Raw genomic sequence first — 18,184 nt, forward strand, 5'->3', positions numbered from 1 at the left:
CCTTAATGACCATCGGTTATCTTCCCTCCTCATTACGTGTCCTGCCTATGTGCATTTCTTTTTCTTGATTTCAACTAAGATGTCATTAACTCGCGTTTGTTCCCTCACCAAATCTGCTCTTTTCTTATCCCTTAACGTTACACCCATCATTCTTCTTTCGATAGCTCGTTGCGTCGTCCTCAATTTAAGTAGAACCCTCTTCGTAAATCTCCAGGTTTCTGCCCCGTACGTGAGTGCTGGTAAGACACAGCTGTTATACACTTTTCTCTTGGCGGATAATGGCAACCTGCTGTTCAGGATCTGAGAATGCCTGCCAAACGCACCCAAGCCCATGCTTATTCTTCTGATTATTTCATTCTCATGATCCGGATCCGCGGTCACTACCTGTCCTAAGTAGATGTATTCCCTTACCACTTCCAATTCCTCGCTACCTATGGTAAACTGCTGTTCTCTTCCGAGACTGTTAAACATTACTTTAGTTTTCTGCAGATAAATTATTATGCAATTAATTTTTATGCAATTTTTTTAATTTTTTAGGCAAGGCATTTATAAATATATTTTTTTTTAATTTGCGAAAGTAGAAGTATCTCATGCGAGCTCTACGAACGGCGTTATCTTGAAGAGATCTTATGTTTGCTATTTCGGCTAGCATGTACTAGGCCACACGTTAACGATCGCCAAAGTGAGGAAAAAACCGGCAACTCAATGGATCTGGTAGCAGGAGTTCCACACTGCCGTCACTTATCATGTGTACTGCACAACGCTTCCAAGAAGCTTATTCAACACGTGAGAAAAAATTGCCCTCTCTGAATCAATGAAACGTACGCGTTGACTTTTCAGTTTCTGAGTCACGATTGTCAGTTGAAGTCGGCTTGTACACCGGAACTGCGGTGTTCGTTCTGCTGCCGCTGTTCTAGGTGAAAAGCGGCGTCATACCGTACATTTCCAAAAAACGGTGTGCGGATTTGTGAAAATTTGTACACACGGTTCTTCGTCGCTCAAGACTCGGTGATGCTCATGAAAACTATTGTCTCTGGCTTGATTACATTCTCGTGACCGCGTGTGCCTAAACTACCTTGTTGTTCTTTTTTTTTGCAACGTAGTTAGGAACTGCACATTAAACAAGTCTGTCACACGCTTTCATCTGCGATGTAGTGTGATCTTGAGTTCTAAATCTTAGTCGTAGAATCAGAAGGGCCTTGTACATAAATGAATGAATACCTTACTTTTTCGCTGCGTTCTACCTGCTCACTTTCTGTTTCCCTTTCAGAACAAAACAATTGGTAATGTTTGTGACAGCTTTCTTCGCATTTGAGCCATTCCTTTCAGCAAATGTAATCGCCGGAAAACCCCAGCCATCTTTTCCCGCTCGCATATAGTTATCTTTTCTCAACGCCGCGCAGTCTCTGTGTCCAAAAATTCTAACCTCGGTTGTAAGCACAACAAACTTTACCTCATAGAATACTCATTGCTGCTCTTAGGAGCGGTTCGCGCCTCAGATAATTAAGTTAGGGCGGTTGAATTGGCAGTTGCCCAAGCGCGGTCACTGTCTTGGCGTCCGCGTAACAGATACCTACATAACTATTTTGCCTCAGGCATACAATCACTTCTCAGAGGACTGAGGGGCAACGCGCGAGTACGAAAGACAGCAGAAAAGAAAGCAAGAAAAAAAAGCAAGTGGGCGATCTTGAACAAGTCACACATCCGGGTACGACTCATGATTCTTGGACGTGGGCCTTCTTCTCACCACTAGATACTCCCTCTGGCACGCATGCGCACTGCATACGTCAGCGTAATTGCGCGTATAAAAGGCGCAGCGCAACTTCGCTCTGCCTTCATGGACGCTAATCGGCGTGAAGGATATTTACTTCCTTAGCCCCGATTCACGCCACCACTCCTATTTCAGTTGTCGTCTATGTTACTGCACGAACCAAAAGGTAAACGTTGAGTGAAATTAATGTGCGAAACGTAAATTTGCCAGTGTTGTGATGGATGGAATTAAAATCTCAGAAAATAAATCACGTTAGGTGGTTGTTAGCCTGTCTCAATATGCAACTTGAGTACAGTGCTTGCCTGACAGAGCATGACATTGAGCGACCAGAGCATGGCATTCATAGAACACGGTGGAAATGGAGAAAGTTGCTCTGTAGCGAAAAGTCATGAACGTGCGACGCATCAACACGCTGGCTTGCATATCTTGCAGACATTCAATACATGACAAACATTCGCTATGGCACGCTTATACTGAGGCCTCTATCGTCCAAAGAACGACGTGACAGTAAGCACCGCGTGTGGTCCACTTATACGTGACCCCATATCACTTACCGAACGGTCAACAGTAGTTGGCTCGCCCAGGCTTTCGTGATTCGAGTACCCCATATTCTTAACAATGAGTCATCATACGTGCTTCTCTCAGAGGTAACGCGTGCGAGCAGCTTGGTACAATCCACGACCGCGGTTTTTGTTGCAGTTAAATAGATTTAATCCGTTCCCTGCTGTTCGGGTCACATCAGAACGCATTATAACGCTTTACATCAAAGATGACGCAGGCAGCTTCGTACGGCGTTCTGCAGGGCGCGTGGGTATAACGCGCCATTATACCCTCGGCCGCGACCACAACGAGGTTCGATTGCCCCTAATCTGGACGCGAGCGCGAAGCGCTCGCGAACATCGGAAGGTGAGGTCGTTACCGTCGTATGTATGTCGAACGCGCCACCGCTATAATGTACTACGTGAACGCATTAGCACAGAATACCGCCTTCGTGCCCTCAACTCGTCAGCCAGGCACCAAAAGAAGAAAAGAATCCGTGCTCATTTTCACGTATGTGCGAGGCGCTCCAAGTTGCCCGTGGCTCGCTCCTTCCCGGCGCCCTTAATGGAAGTCACGTCCGAGCTCTTCGAAGTATACTGACCGCGCGCGCACAGATCTCTCGGGATGCTACGGAGCCCAGCCATACGCCGACTGTGGAGTTGCGCTGGCCGAAATTCGCGTGCATTTGCAAGCCAGCGACGGTGCGAATGCTGGCGTCGCTTCAGGGCGGGTCACCGTGGTCAAGCACTCCGTTTGTGGACCGAGTCGGCGGTACACGTGCATCGGTGCGTATGTACCTTGCTTTCCTTCGCTCTGGTCGCGGGTTTGCAACCCTTCTTTCTCACTCCCTCCCGGAGGCCCGTGTTTACTGCCGGCCGCCAGGTGCATCGCTCGCCGGTTGTTACGCGTACCGTTTTCTCATACAGGCGCCCCAGCGGCCTTGTAGATGCGTAGCGCTCATTAGCGGGAGGAAGGTACAGAGGAGGTCGGAGTCTGCGGCTTCCAAAAACGTCGGGGCGGCGAGGAGCGCATCGGGCCGATGACGAGATGCGAAACTTCCTCCTTCGTGCGCGCCTGAAAGGCCGGCCGAATCATCCGTGACCGGGGCTTGTCCATTTGTCAATGTCCGCCGCCGAGCGGCTACATGTATGCGCACAGCCCTCTTCAAGATTCTCCGGCATCAAGCTGCCGCTCTTCAAAGCGTCCCCGCCTTCCTTCATTTTTTTGTTTTTTTCCTGGTTCAGACTCCTCTCTGGTTTGCCCGGCGTATCGCGTCCACTAAGTGGCCAGAGCGAAATGGGCATCGCTTACACGCGGCGTTCGCTCGGAGCGCCAGAAATGGAGCTTCGACAGCGCCTCCTGGTGTGCAGCTTGGCAGAAGTATCTCCTTTCCGGTTGCGAGTCATAGATATACGTACATGCTGTGTGTGTGTCTAAGGACAGATTGGCGATGAAGACGCATTTAGAGGCCGGCCGATGAATCTAAGCCCGCTTGCTTGTGCTCCAGTTTCGGCTCATCTGTGATCCGCGCTCACCGTGTTCGCCGCTGACAGTCGGCGTGTCTTATTTAGGCGAGGCCGTCTTTAGCGAGTATTACAAATGCGAGGCTATATTGCACGGATTCTCTACTACCGGTCCTTGCAAGCCAGCAAGCTGTCTTGTTGACGTTTCTTTGATGACGTAACGGGAACTTCGACTGATGGCAACCTGACGTTTTATCCTTATGTCTTTGTGCTTAAAGCGGAGCGTGAATTGCCAGCTTTGGGAATCACTGGGAAATGATATGAAGCAGAATTGAGGGGCGAATTGCAAAGAGCAGACACTTTGCCCAAAGGACAAATACTGAAGTACAAGTTCACCTGGGCAACGCAGATAGATTGCAGAATTACTTTACCCCAGGACACTTGCTTTCTTAATTACTTCGTGTTTAGAAATTTGAAGGCATTTGCCCAAATTAACAACCACGGACAGCAATAGCGGGTGACTGCGACGAAACTATGAGAGCTCGTAAGAAATAATGACATGCCTGAGCCCGCATATCAAATTCTCAGCGTGGCATATATGCAATGTAAGCAACCACAAAAGGCAACAAAACATGAGATCTGAGCTACAAAATAAAACACAAGGGGGGGGGGGGGGGTCGCTTCATCTTAGTGCCAGCATCCTAAAATAAAAATGTTCATTCAACACTCAAATGTGCTATCGAGTGTATAGGATCATTGCATGCCTACACGCCGGGCTGCATGGTGAGGTCCCGAGAGAGTTCTTGCGAATTTCACGTTCCCGAGAAGTTTTGCGGTCGGCTGTGCATGGTCACGCTGTTCCCGGCACTGTTCGAGCCAGCTTGAAGGCTAGAATAGTTTCATTCATTGCATCAGAATATCTTTTCTCGCTGATACGGAAAGGAGGCCGTTGATGCCAAAATGTAAAGGCGCCCTTCAAATGCTTCAGGCCATCATTTAACGGACTCCGTCAAATTCAGCTCGTCGCGATCAATCGGCACACGTCAGGACTCGGCGAGCACCGGCTTTCTTGACGAAACAATTACGCATCCCCAGGAGTAACGACACGCCGCTGCTGTCCACGCGCAACGTTCCCCGCATACACAGGGTCACGCGGTGTAAAGATCGCGCACGTCCCGAGGCCTGCATCGCCTTAGAGATCCGGGCACCGCCTTCCAGGGTACCGCAGCAAGCTCCGTGATTCGCGCAGGATTAACCGGACACGCTCGGAACAATGGACGTGCGCCTGATGAAAAAAGCGATGCTCATCATCGAGACCGAGCAGGCTGCAAGAGTGGGGTATAGATGCGATACCCGTGGAGGGCTGTAGGGGAACGAGGACGAGTGAAAATGGAATAATAATGAGAAGAAGACGGCGTGGCCAGTTCTTTGTGGCGTGCTCCCGGAGCACGTCCTCCCTCGTATCCGGGAGCGCGCTTTCTCGCGAACGGTGCGCGTGCTGCCAACATGGCGGCCGCGTTCCGTCATGCCGCGTCACGAGAGTTCGCGGCCGTTGCAGGGTGCATGCAGTGTGGTGTATTGCTCGGTAGTACGCGTCGCTTAGAAGCCGCTGTCAGCCGTAAGGCTTCTGCTGAGCCTGAATCAAGGAAGTAGAAGGCGGGTCGTGGGTGGGGAGTTGAAAACTGCGGGATCTGCTCCTGCGGCCTGCAGAAGACCATAAAATGCGCATTCTGGGCAGCCATTCCGGGGCTCGTTGATGTGGACACTTTGAAACTATAGTCCTGAGCACGTGCTGCTACGTGTCATCTTCTAACGGCGGACGCTGCGGCTTCCTTTTGCATCGGCGAAAGCCACGGGATGACGCCAAATCCTAGCAAGACCGGTGTCCATAGCAACATTGAAACCTAGAGTTATCAACCGCCGACGGTGAAGGAAAGTATCAGGCTGGAGCCACGCTTTCGATTAGAGGACTCGGTGCTATCGTCGAGATATTAGCCCTGGGGAAGACAGGTTGGGTTTTCGAAGCCTCGGTCCCAGCCTTGAACATGCCTCATTCGACCCCGTAACGTGGCCAAGGCGATTCATGTAGCGAGCTCTATGTCTGAGTTAGTGCGTCACTGGCTCCCGAAAGTAAGGCTTTACTGCGACAGCAGCTGGCAACTTGGAACTGAGTTTGCTGCGTCTATTCTTCGATATGTTCGTCCTTTCCACTACGCCCTCGTCCTTGTCGTTGTTATCGTACCGTTGTTGTTAGGCTAGCCTCATCATATCGAGTTTCAGCCTTGGCATATTGAGAAGAAAAATAAAGCTTTAAGCTGCACCATTACGCTGGGTTTCTTACTCATGCACTTGCAGTAGCGCATTGTAGCGTGCCTGCAGCTCCCTATAGCCACTGCGCTGTCACGGGGACGAGGCAAACAGTTGGTAATGCTGACACACAGCGATATCACCCGGGGAGATCTTGCTTGCGCTCGACCGCTGTCAGAACAAGTGGATGCCACAACGAGGTCGACATGCAACTACAGCCACTTTCGTTCAGGCTTACCCGTGCGAACGAACCAAATTTTTACAGCATTTGCCTGAGTCTGCATATTTTGGAACCATGAAACGACATCTCAATCCTAGCGACAGCTTAAAGAGATCTATATTTTGTTCGACAAGTCAGCCACAGAACAGCACAGTGAAGCAACGTAATACACGTTCCGGGACGCGTCATATACACCAGAGCTTCTGAAGGCTAACGGTAGCCTCGGTTTACAGCTCACACGCGAAAACTCCCATTGGCGACATTGACCCTTCGTGCATATTTAACACCTGTGAAATATTTCTTTAGCACGCACTTTTAGATCATTCTTCTTCGGTAGGGGTTCCCTGCACGAACAGCTCCGTAAATGCTGCCGCCTATTGAGAAGTTGCGCGAACCGATAAGACGTGAGCCTGAGACTTCTATCGGGTCAAGAAAAGTAGTGCGTCGAAGTATTTAGGGCGCATGTTCATCCCAGCGCTTTTACAGAGACATCTGACACCCGAATACAGCAATGTGAGGGCATTGCAGGTACATACGTTCACGTTACCGATACACAAGGGCCCGCACGCTGGTGCCTCTCGCACGCATTTCGATCTGACGCAGGTGTTAATGAGAACGCTTTAAATGCATCCTTCTTTCTTACCTTCAACCGTGATCCGAAAAAGGCGCGCTCCCCTGCGGGCTCCTATTAACAATATCGGCACGGGTCATCGGACACAAGCAGTGCGCCACACGTTAATGTGCCAAGGAGAAGTCGAAATGGGTTCGTCGCAGGCTCCAGACTCGCGTTCTAATTGCGTCACGCCAGAGCCTAACCGTTACTCCGGGCTGGCACTACGGGTATACGCTGCACAAAGAACGCACTTGAGAGAACGGTATCGCGGGGTGCCTATAGTGTAGCGCACGTGCGCGTCGGTGGACTCGATATGATTTACAGCGCGTAGCTCCCGGCGGCGTTTGGAGCCAAAATCGTGAGCACCCGCTTCTGTTTTCCTGGTGCAACGAGCGCATACTCGGCTGGTTCGGGATGGATCCTGCGTCGAACAAGTTTGGTCACCGTTGAGGAACGCCCCTGCGGGCAAATTAGGCCTGGACGACGAGCTAGAGCAGGGAGCTGATCACGATCTGGGAAAGGCAATCATCACGACCAAGCACCATATGCATGTGCACGGTCAAAGAGCGTGCCCGTCGTAGCCGTGCGAAGTAGCCAGTTTAGCAACGGGCTTCTCCTCCTCCGGCGTCGGCAATGCCAGTGCTACCGTCCACTACCGCGTACGCACACGAAGTATATCTAGCCTGAGAGGAAGGGTGTCTTGGCTCGGCGAGTGCAGCTGGCATGCTAGCACGGACGGAGCTAATCTACGATGAGGAGCTGTGCCACCGAGAATGCTGCTAGTTTGTGCAATCGAAATCGATCATTAGGTGCACTGACACACGCACACACACACACACACACACACACACACACACACACACACACACACACACACACACACACACACACACACACATATATATATATATATATATATATATATATATATATATATATATATATATATATATATATATATATCCGGAGTGAGCTATTTATATACATTTTGCAGTGTGGTGAACGCGGTTAGAACTCATGGATGTGAGACTTGATAGAGGTGCGACGTAATGGTCACGCATTTCTCACGCATGCTACGGCTAAACCGCCCCTACATGTTTGTCCTGAAGCGCTCACGGTACGCGATGTGAACGACTACTTGTCAGACTGCTGAGACATTGTGAAATGCAGCGAGAACCACTTTTATAGACTAAAACATGCCACGACTCCACGTGCTGCATGGTGTGAAGGACTTAGTTCTTCTCGCGGCAACACTCGATCTTCAGGAGAGAAATGCCTATAGCCTTCTCCTGAAGCTTCTTAAAGAATGCTGATCTTATCAGCGAGTATTACGGTTTATCATTACTCAGTAAACGTCGCCATCCGTTTGATGTCGTTGGTATAAACGCTACGTGGTTACGGCGTAAACTTGGAGCAGCAGCAGAATTTCACCTATCTTTCGCCTTGCTTGTCTGTCATGGAATAGCGTTATCGACAACGGGCATGCTCACGCTCCGTTCAGACGATATGGCTTTATTTAGCTCCGCACAAGAGCGGACGACAGGCCGAAGCAATTAATACCTTGTCTTTGCAAGGCCAGCCTCATCCTGCTTAGTCCATTCCCCCCTCCCCCGTCGTCTTCCTTGAACACACTTTATTAGACTGTATTTTGCATTAAACTGAGGCTTTAAAATTTTCCTTAGGCGACTGACAAGTGCGAAAAGATCTCCGTGATAAACCACGCAGCATAAGTTGTCGCGTACTTCTTTGATTAACACATAGGTCGACGGTTAAATAATTCTGCTGCCGGACGAAAAGTGACCGAACGAGAGAAAAGCTGCAGCTAGCAAAGAAGGCTTTCAGCGATGACAAACGCTCGCTGTTCTCGCTAAAATTCTGCACAAATCTGGACGTTCGTACTACACAAGCAACGTCGGCTTTGGGCCTTCCTGAAACCCATAGTCGTGAGATTTGGCCTCCGCCTTTGGTCACACAAGGCGAGAGCATTCGCGCAGCACACTGTAACATAATTTACACCCTAAAAAGTGAAAAGGTTGTAAATGTGTTTATAACTCACACCCTTAGGGTGCCAGTTATATAAACCACGCCCTAAGGGTGTGATTTATAGACACATTTACACCCTTCTTCACTTTTAAGGGTGTAAATTATTTTACACTGTATGTCTTCGAACGTATAACAGAAAAAAAAAGTGCTGTGCGTTCCAGAAGCTAGCAACAAACTAAGCAGTGTCTCGAAAGAGAGACGGCGTAAGAGAACAAGCCTTCATCAACAAGATTCTGATCAGCAACTTCAGCTCGTTGAATTAGCGCAAATAGAGGAGAAAAAAAAAACCTGAAACGGGACCTTAGGCCATCACATATGAGCCAGGTGTTTCTCAGAGTGCCGTTCACACGCGACTTTTGAATTTAGACAGAGCGAAAGTTCAAGAAGGCCAACCGAACATTGTCAGGCACACGTCATCGAAGGCACACTGACCCGCCCCCACTACACGGATCTCTGTGGGTCTGCTGCCCGTCGAGACTTCAAGGCGCATTCGTCCCTCCGCTAGCCACTCGCACAATTCCTCGCTCGAGAGGTGAATGGTAAATGAGATATCTACAGTTGGACATAGCCTTTGTGAGATGTCAGAGAGACAAAACAGTGTCCCCCATTTCCTGAAGTGCCACGCGCTCGAACTAAACTCTCAGCTATACAAATATTCTTCAATTGCACTCTTCTCCAACGGCGTCAACTCGGTCCGCACGCCGCTAATTACGTCCCGTAACTCACAGCTCACGTTCTGGCGGTAGCGCGGCGCCGCTTACGCGAAGCGGACGTGGCCCGTAAATCTTGCCGCCAATGGGAATGCCTCGTCGGGGACCCTCTTCTCAAATGCAAATCACTTCCTCTTACACACGCACACGCAAGCAACACACAGCGGGAAGCACAATGGCACGCCACCCACCTCATCCACACACACCTAGGCTACCTCTTTTTTTTTTTTTTTTTTTTTCAGGACGATGCGCGGCTGGCGTCCGCGCTTTAAAAGACCCCCCCCCCCCCCCACATGTCGGTGGACCCGCGCGACACACTGTAACAGAGCGCAGCTGCCGCTACTCCCACTTTTTATGGGGTTTCTCGGTGCGCTGCCCTGGCCCGTGTGTGAGGCATGGGTACGCCGTACGCAGTTGCTCGCTTGTGCAGCTTCTGCGCCGCGATGCGCTCGCAGCCATTATTGCGGCTGCGAAGCAGAGAATCACGAGTCGGCGTTTCTTAGAAAGCGGCCAGGGAGTGCGCAGGCATCCGTATACGCTCCGTACGAAGTCAGCTAAAGAAGCAGAGAAACTAAGGACAACGAAGAAAACGCGGAAATTCTCTATACGCAAAACAAGAAAGAAGAAAAGACGTAGAAAGGCGAGCATAAAAGGAGGTTGGCATGTCCTGCGCCACGAAAACGAAATGACCCTCTGAAGCTGACATAAAGCTGAACGAAAATGCGAAACCTTAGGCTTGAGTGAGCGATGAATGAGCAGTCATGAACCTGAAGAAGTAAGGATGACAGCATAATACTTATTTACGTTATTTCTGGAATATCAGACGCATGCACTTTCCCTTTTACGCATGTCGCCAATGAGACGTTTGGAAGAATGCACGTGAAGCCGAATGCCGTCTTCGCCAAGAAGTTCTTTCCGGCTAAATGTGCGTTTTGAGGATATATATGCGAGAAGTACCGAAGTTATATACAAAAGGAGAAAGAGTGACCGACGAAAGGACGCCATGAACGTGAACGCACGTAGAACAAAGCTGCATTATAGCAGAACATTAAGCTTGTACGATATATATATATATATATATATATATATATATATATATATATATATATATATATATATATATATATATATGCGCTTCGTTCTAATTTTATCAACGTTACATAAACAGTGGCTCGAGCTTTAAACTAGTCTATCTTAACCACTTGTCAAACCTTCTGCGTCAACTCGGCCTATAAACGCATGAGTGCTCGTCCGACCTTCCTGTTTGTTTCGCCACATGTCTACTGACCGAAACCGCAACCAAGCGGTGTGTGGTATCGTTTGCTTTCTCCTACAGATTGCACGCATCCGCGCTCCTCCGTAACAAGGGCTAGGATTGCGCTTCTGACATGCACGCTGTGGAATCTGCGCTGAATTAGGCGAGAAACTAACAAAAGTTGAACGGTCGTATCATTAGTAGGGAAAAGAAAAATTGAAATGCAGAGCATTTGAGAGTGCATGCAATTTCAAGAGCGGCGCGAAGCCACAGCAGCACGTAGATAATAATTCTCGCGCGGAAACTGTCGGCTTCGAAGTACGCGTTGTGTGCAGCAGAGGAATCTGACTTAATGCACCGAGTGTTGCACAGTTCATTTGCTCACTTCCCAGTTGTCAACGTCGCCCGTAATTCGAGAACCTCAAATTACTATTAAACAGCCGCAGCAACGACAAATTTGAATACGGGACGAGAGCTTTCTTTCTCTCTTATCCTGTTGGTCCCTTTTGCTCGATTGACTGCCGCAGAACTTCGTGTTCGTTCACGTTTAATGTCACGCTCGAAAAACGCGGCTCCCAGGAACGTATAAGTATCTCCTCCGTTTTCGGCGCATTTAATAAAATCTTGCAGATCATTTCCTGGGTATGCGGTGCATTGTCGGGCTAAAGTGCCCCGGCCTCCGTTTTCATTTATTTTTTTATTATTCGTAAACCTTTCGCGATGCTCCTGTAAATGAGACCACCTTTCCTCGGACTTCCGCAGGCTGCTCCTATTCTACGCTGAATTCCCTGCTTTCTTCTGCCTCCGCATTTTAGTGCAAGCGGAAGCACAGCCGTGTCGAAAAGCGCATGAAGTCCGCGGTAGTCCGGAAGCGAGAACGCGCTTTGATTCGCTGCAGTTGTAATTGTGTTACGTGGTCGCCCTCTGCTGTTCTTTTTTTTTTTTTCATGTTTCCACAAGACTACTCTCACAGCTCTCAAGGAAACACGTTCTTTCTATCGCTTCAATGACGAGATTGCTTTACCCAGCTAGATTTTTTTTTTGCATGATTTTTACAGTCATTCTTTAAACGGCACTTCCCACAGGCATGCAGCTGACAACTGAATCCGAGAAATAAGTGATGAATCCAGGGGCTGCATGTATAACACCTCCCCTCCTCAGGGAAACAGCCACTGCCAATTCACAACGAAGAGAACAGCGCGGTCGTGCCATCCTTGGTTTTTTTTCGTCCGCGTTCCACGTAGCGCTGCTTAATATATACTGATTATGCGCCAACAAGAACAGCTACAAGAACCCCAACGAAGAATTTGTAGTATACTTGTGAAGAATGCAACAACAGGCAGTACTGTTCTCGCAGAATTGTCTTTACTCTTTCTCAAAGCTGGATTGAGGCATGAAACGTGGGTGTCACTGATAACCTCTTTCTCGAGGTCGTTTGCTTCCCAAGTCTTTCTGCATCGATGACGCGCATGACAGCTGTGAGAAGAGCTTCAGTACTACATATCGCAATCAATTCTTCGGTTTTACAGCAATTCCAGTGAACTATGACATCGTATAAATAAATAAACAAACATAAAACGTTGTCTGTGGGCGCTTGAAAAATCTGCGCCCCCATACACGCGATTCCGAGACGACATTAGAAAAGCAGACACTTCAATTCCAATGGCTCCAGGAGTTTCTAACGCAACCTCAATTGCGCCAATAACTGGGATCTTTTGCAAGAGCGTTGTATCGCATTTAATAGGTGATCAATTGCGAAGTAAACAGAAAATCAACCTGTCGCGAAGGTCGGCCAGAGTTGCATATAGTTCTGTACCAGTAGTGTTATAGGGAACACTGAGGCCAGCATGTGCTGCCTGGCTGTCCAGCCCGCAAGAGAATGATTGGCAGTACAGAGATATGGTTAACTCGTTATCATTCTGGTTTCAAACTGGACGTGTAACTTATTAGGCAGTATCTACATTCACAGTAGTAAACGCTTGAATCTACAGAAGCTTATTTATGCTCTAGAAATAGGATAGCACAAGCAATCACATCTACAACATTACTTTCCCGAACATGAGTGCAATTCATTGCATTGCACACTTGGCTAATTAATTGCAGCACTGGTTTATCGTTCAAACGAATACAAAGTGTGAACGATGCCTGCTGACATTTGGCGGCTGCACATGCATAGTTTCTTCTCGAACTTCATGTGTACATTTTCGATTTATGTGGTAGTATTCGAAGATTATAATATCATCTCCAGCGAAATGGCGCCAACCTTGGCCACAGATACCCCTGGTAGCGAGCAAAATTAGCTTAGCAAGCTCGCTTCTAGCAAAGCTAGCTTTACGAAGAAAAAAAAAACAAGCACGTTGACCTGTTGACGAAAGTGAACAATGAAAAAAAAAAAGGCAGCATTGTTCTTGGCGATAAGGATCCGTGCGAAAATGTGGAGAAGTAAGTCTACTGACAATTATGCTGGAACAATTTCAGCGGCGGGTTTTTCTCCGGCGACGCGAGTGTTCCCTTTGGTATGTGCGCTGAGGCGAAGAGAACACGCCGATGTGCGGGTACTCACTTCCGGTCCAGGTGTAGGAACTTCATGTCCATGGAGTGTATGGAAGTGAACACGGACGTGGATCCCTGGACGACGCACTCTCGCGTCTCGGGCATGGCGACGGGAGTGCACGTGGCCAGGAACACGGGCTCGTTGCGGCTGCACAGCGGCAGGTAGGACACGAAGTGGCCCTGCACCAGCACCACCTGCGGTAATCGAGCGAGAGACGTGGTGCTCAACGAACGACAGCGCGAACAAGGCTGAAATGCAGCTGCATGCGTGAAACGTGAGGTCGACCTCGTTTATACGCGCGCGAAAGTGATTCTGTTACTTATTAAGCCTGATTCAATGCTAGACGCGCACAGGAGCGTCAACAGCGCTGCTCTTCAACATAGTTGCATCCTACTGAAATGTTAACTTTGTCGTTCTAGTAATTAATCCTGCCTTCCGTGTAATTCCTATGTAGTATACGGCGATTCCATACAGTACCGTGAAATTTCCGCAATAATCGTACGGAAAATATGTACAATTATTGGAGTGCATGCGGAACGTTTCAGTATATAGGCATTAAATTTCCTTTGCTGAGACATTTGGAAACGATGCATAAACTTAAGAATAAGCAGTTCAACAGTAGCCGATCCGTAGGCAGGCTGTATGAACGCTCTCACGTGGGAGCAAATGAATGTAGGACTCGCAAAGCTATCATGCAACCCTCCACGCACACTGGAAATGCGTCAACAAACACTCCGGTACGAGAGAAAGTGGCGCCCTTTGCCTCAAGAAAGTAAAAACACGACATGCGAAAAAACGCGCAAGAAAGTGGCATACGCTATACAGCATTGCGCAGAACAAGCAATCGTAAAAAGCCAGTGTCCCCAACAACGTGTTGCTTACAATGGGTCAGTAGCCGCTACAAACGTATAGAAACGAGCTTATTAGCGGCCGTCATTCAGCGCTTTGAACACGCTACAGATGCTTCGACAAACACTGTTCGCCACGCGAGATTGAAACCGCAGCACTTAATAATAAGAAGAAGACGAATGTGCGCGGTTCCGACGACAAGGGTCATTCGGGGCAGCCGAGCGGAACAGAGGACGATACGGGGAACGCCTCTCCATTTCTGCACTCGCTCGTACGCAGAAGCGAAACGAAACGCGGCTGTGAATAAGAGTGGCTCGGGATGGTCGGTGCATCTCAGCCGGTGAAGAAGAGCAGCGCTCCTCTTCCTTCCCCTCTTCAGAACGAGAAATCAATGCCGTCTTAGCCGGAGGGGCGGGGATGACGCGAACAGAAGAGGCAGCAGACGACGAACAGAAGAGCAGCAGACAACGAGCAGAAGAGGAGCAGAAGACAAACCGAAGAGCGGCAGAAAGAAGATTGTTTCGTTCCCAGGGATGGAAACGGCAGGACTATAGGGCCAAGGGAGAAATCCTAGCTTGTACAAAAGAGTTTCTTCCTTTTCTTCTCATTTTTAGAAAAGCAAATCGCGCACAGTCTTTTTATTGTCTTTTCTTTTTGGGGTGCGGCAGGGTCATCTGTACGCCGTTCTCACTACCCCAGTCCGAGTAGACGGCATCGGTCGTCCCGCCCTCCCCTTTGGCCCATAGAACAGGCATGTGCTACAGGCATTGTTGCTTGTCGTCTGCCGAGAGCAACCGCTGATCGTTTCGTTGGAATCATCTGGTGTTTCTCTCTTGCTGGTATTGAACCGTACGGACTCATTTCTTGTGCGCGGAATGCGCCGTTGACTGCTCTGAAGTCCGGATGTGAACGCTTTATCGCTCTGCCTCTGTTGGCGATGCCCGGTTGTTGTGTATGCCGCAAGTGCCTGGGAAGGAAACACGGCGTCTATTACGTACCGGTTGAATATTCTCGTAGTATTTTGCGTAGCCGCTCGACGTCTCCACCGGCAGAGCAGAAGATCCTGTTTATATTTGGGCCTGCCATTGCGCGTGGGGCTAAGTAGTAGTTTTGTTCGCTATACTTTCGGAGGTTCGGCATTTCATAAGTGGTTTCAGTGTAAATTGATGGTGAACTTACAAAACAATGTTAGCATCATTAGGAATTAGGTTTGCATCACTTCTCTTCGATATATGCTCCTGTATTTATGTTTGTTCCATGTGCCCATATTCATAGATCATAACGTGAAAAATGTCTATGTTGTTGTTTGCTAATGTATGCACAGTACCAGATAATGTCGCAGTCGTCGTGGGGGATTCAATATTTTTACAGAAACGCGGCGGTGGCGTTAAGCCTTAGGGCGTATTTTAGGAACCGGAAAGTTGTGAGGCTAAGTACCTCGCTTTGACCCATTGTCGACCTAAACCTTTCAAGTGCAGTCCTGGCTCTCTTTCAAGTGCACTCGTGCCCGCTAACTACCTCAACGACGAGTTCCTCGAACCCACGCTAAGCTACGCCTGTAACTGCATCGCGACCGCAGCTTTTGTTCCTGCCGAGAAAACCGGCCGTTCACCACCCTTGCAGCCTCGTAGCGTAGCGTGCCAAGCGTCGAAGGGTCCGCTTTCCATTTCTTCGTATTGCGAAAGATTTCGACCCTCCGCCACTACAACGAAAAACCCGCTGTGTGTGGGTTGTAACTGTACGGTAACAACAAAAAAAAAAGTGACGTCAGTGCCACGTATGCGCTCGCACGTCTTCCACTTGAAAGAACCACGGCCAGAAGACGAGAAGACGTGCGATGGCAGGGCAGAAAACATGGCGGTGCGCATCCGCCGAGGATTCCACTTTCCGCTTCTTCCATTGTCGAGGCGTGGATATGGCAGGGGTTGTGGTGGGAAAACGAGCTTTCAATCACCCTCGGACCGCAAGCGTCGGTTATGATGCGCCCATCTTCTTTCACCGTTCGTCTGTCCTTTTTTTTTCCTTTTTTTTTGTCGTTTCTTTACTTTACTTCTTTGTATACCGTCAGCGTGCGTGTGGGTGGAGTTGGAAAGGGCCATCTTTATAGCGATAGTGGCTCGATAGTTCATATCACAATGTCTAACTGCTCACTAGGGGCCTACATCGTATGTATATATTAAACAATTTGACATAATATGTCTACTTTGATATGACTGTTGTCAGGATGTAGAAATATCTGCAGATTTTCTTTTTATCATGGCCCTCTATTTTTCCCAGTGACTCCTCGGCCTTTAGTTTCCTATTGTAACTTTTACATTCTCAGGAATCAATTATACCATTTTTGAAGTGCCCTAGAAACAAAGTTCTTTTTGGCTACATAAGTAAAACCCGCAATTCCCTCTATTTTATTTTATATATCACTTGACATCGCCTCGGGAATGATTGCACGAATGATTGCAAGTGTTGGCATTTTCAAGTTATCAACGTCCATAATGACAGTACCTTATCACGCAGCCGTGATAAATCCCGTTTCATCAGACCGGAGCGCTTGTTGAAGTAGGTTGCCAGTATACAGGGTGTTTCAGCGAACACTCCAATTTTTTTAAAGGTTGCCATGGCAGAGAGAACAATTCTAGTTCATGAGGTGGTCTACTCGAAGAGGGGGACATTACTTGCACAAGAAACTAAAATGTGTGATCGACTAATTAACAAAAATTCACTCGTTAAGTTTTTACCTCGTTACCTTATGGCCCATATTACAATTTACAAATTCTAGCCGTTGAATCCACAAGGCGGATCCTCTTGAAACGAATCCTCAGGATGACACGAGCTTTGAGATATTCATTCTCGAACTGTGCGGAGAAATGCATTGGCGTTCCAGTCACTTTATTACCAAAACGTCGTTTTACCCATTGAAGCACAAAGCTAACTGGAATGCCAATGCATTTCTCCGCAAAGTTCGGGAATCAATATCTCGAAACTGGTGTCCATCTTGAGAATTCGTTCCAAGTGCATGGTTCCGCCTTGCGAGCTCTCCGGCTACAACTTATAAATTGCAATATGTGCCGCGAGCTAATTCTCTAAAACTTAATTAGTGAATTTATTTTAGTTACTCTATTATGCATCTCATTCTTTTCCTGCAAGTAATGTCCGCCTCTTGGAGTAGACCAGCTCATGAACGGTGCTCTGAACGAAAGGCAGCCTTTCAGAATTTCGAAAGCGTTCGCCTAAACACCCTGCACACATTTCAAACAGTATACCGAAACGTGCAGCTCGGCTGTTTTTACGTGAGCTACTCGGAAAGCGTTGTGATGCTTGAATCATAGCTACTATTCCACTTGCATACAAGCACCGCAGCAATAAACAAAATGACTGACTGTTTCGCAGCAGGCTTTGTGATGATTGAAAATGTAAAACGCGTTCTTCGTTCGACGCATTAGTGAATTCGCAAATCATCTTTTTTTCCTTAAGTGCATCGTTTGCCATTGGCCGGCCGCTTTGTATAACTATACGTCCAGCATCAGCATTGGTTTCGATTTGCTCCGAAGAATTCTAACGTAACAGCTCCTTGCGAATTGCGCCTCAGATCTGTAAGACGCTTCGAAACAACGAATCCACACACAAGTTGCCACTGCTTAGCGAAGCGTCACAGAAGCGCCCTGCCTGCCGCGGGAAATCCCGGCTACCGCGATGCGTGCCGCTTCCGCGAACGTGTACCTCGGCGGGTGGCTTCAATGGAGCTGTCAGTGAACTTGGCGCCTCCGTGCGTTGAGCGTCACGCATTCTATAGTGGAAGAGTACACGGGCATGCCACTTCACGCACCCAGGTTCGTGGAGCTTCCTTGTGGTCAACCTCGTT

General features: G+C 48.4%; 1 protein-coding gene across 1 annotated transcript in view; it reads right to left on the reverse strand.

The window, feature by feature from the left end:
• The window catches only part of dysf (neuronal PAS domain protein dysfusion), a 164,394-nt gene that overhangs the window by 14,058 nt on the left and 132,152 nt on the right, over positions 1-18,184 (reverse strand). The window contains exon 6 of the mRNA XM_075698796.1: positions 13,486-13,670. Coding sequence (XP_075554911.1) covers positions 13,486-13,670 — 185 coding nt within the window. The remainder of the gene's footprint in view (positions 1-13,485; positions 13,671-18,184) is intronic.

The sequence above is a fragment of the Dermacentor variabilis genome, chromosome 7, assembly GCF_050947875.1.
Source record: "Dermacentor variabilis isolate Ectoservices chromosome 7, ASM5094787v1, whole genome shotgun sequence".
Classification (NCBI taxonomy): domain Eukaryota; kingdom Metazoa; phylum Arthropoda; class Arachnida; order Ixodida; family Ixodidae; genus Dermacentor; species Dermacentor variabilis.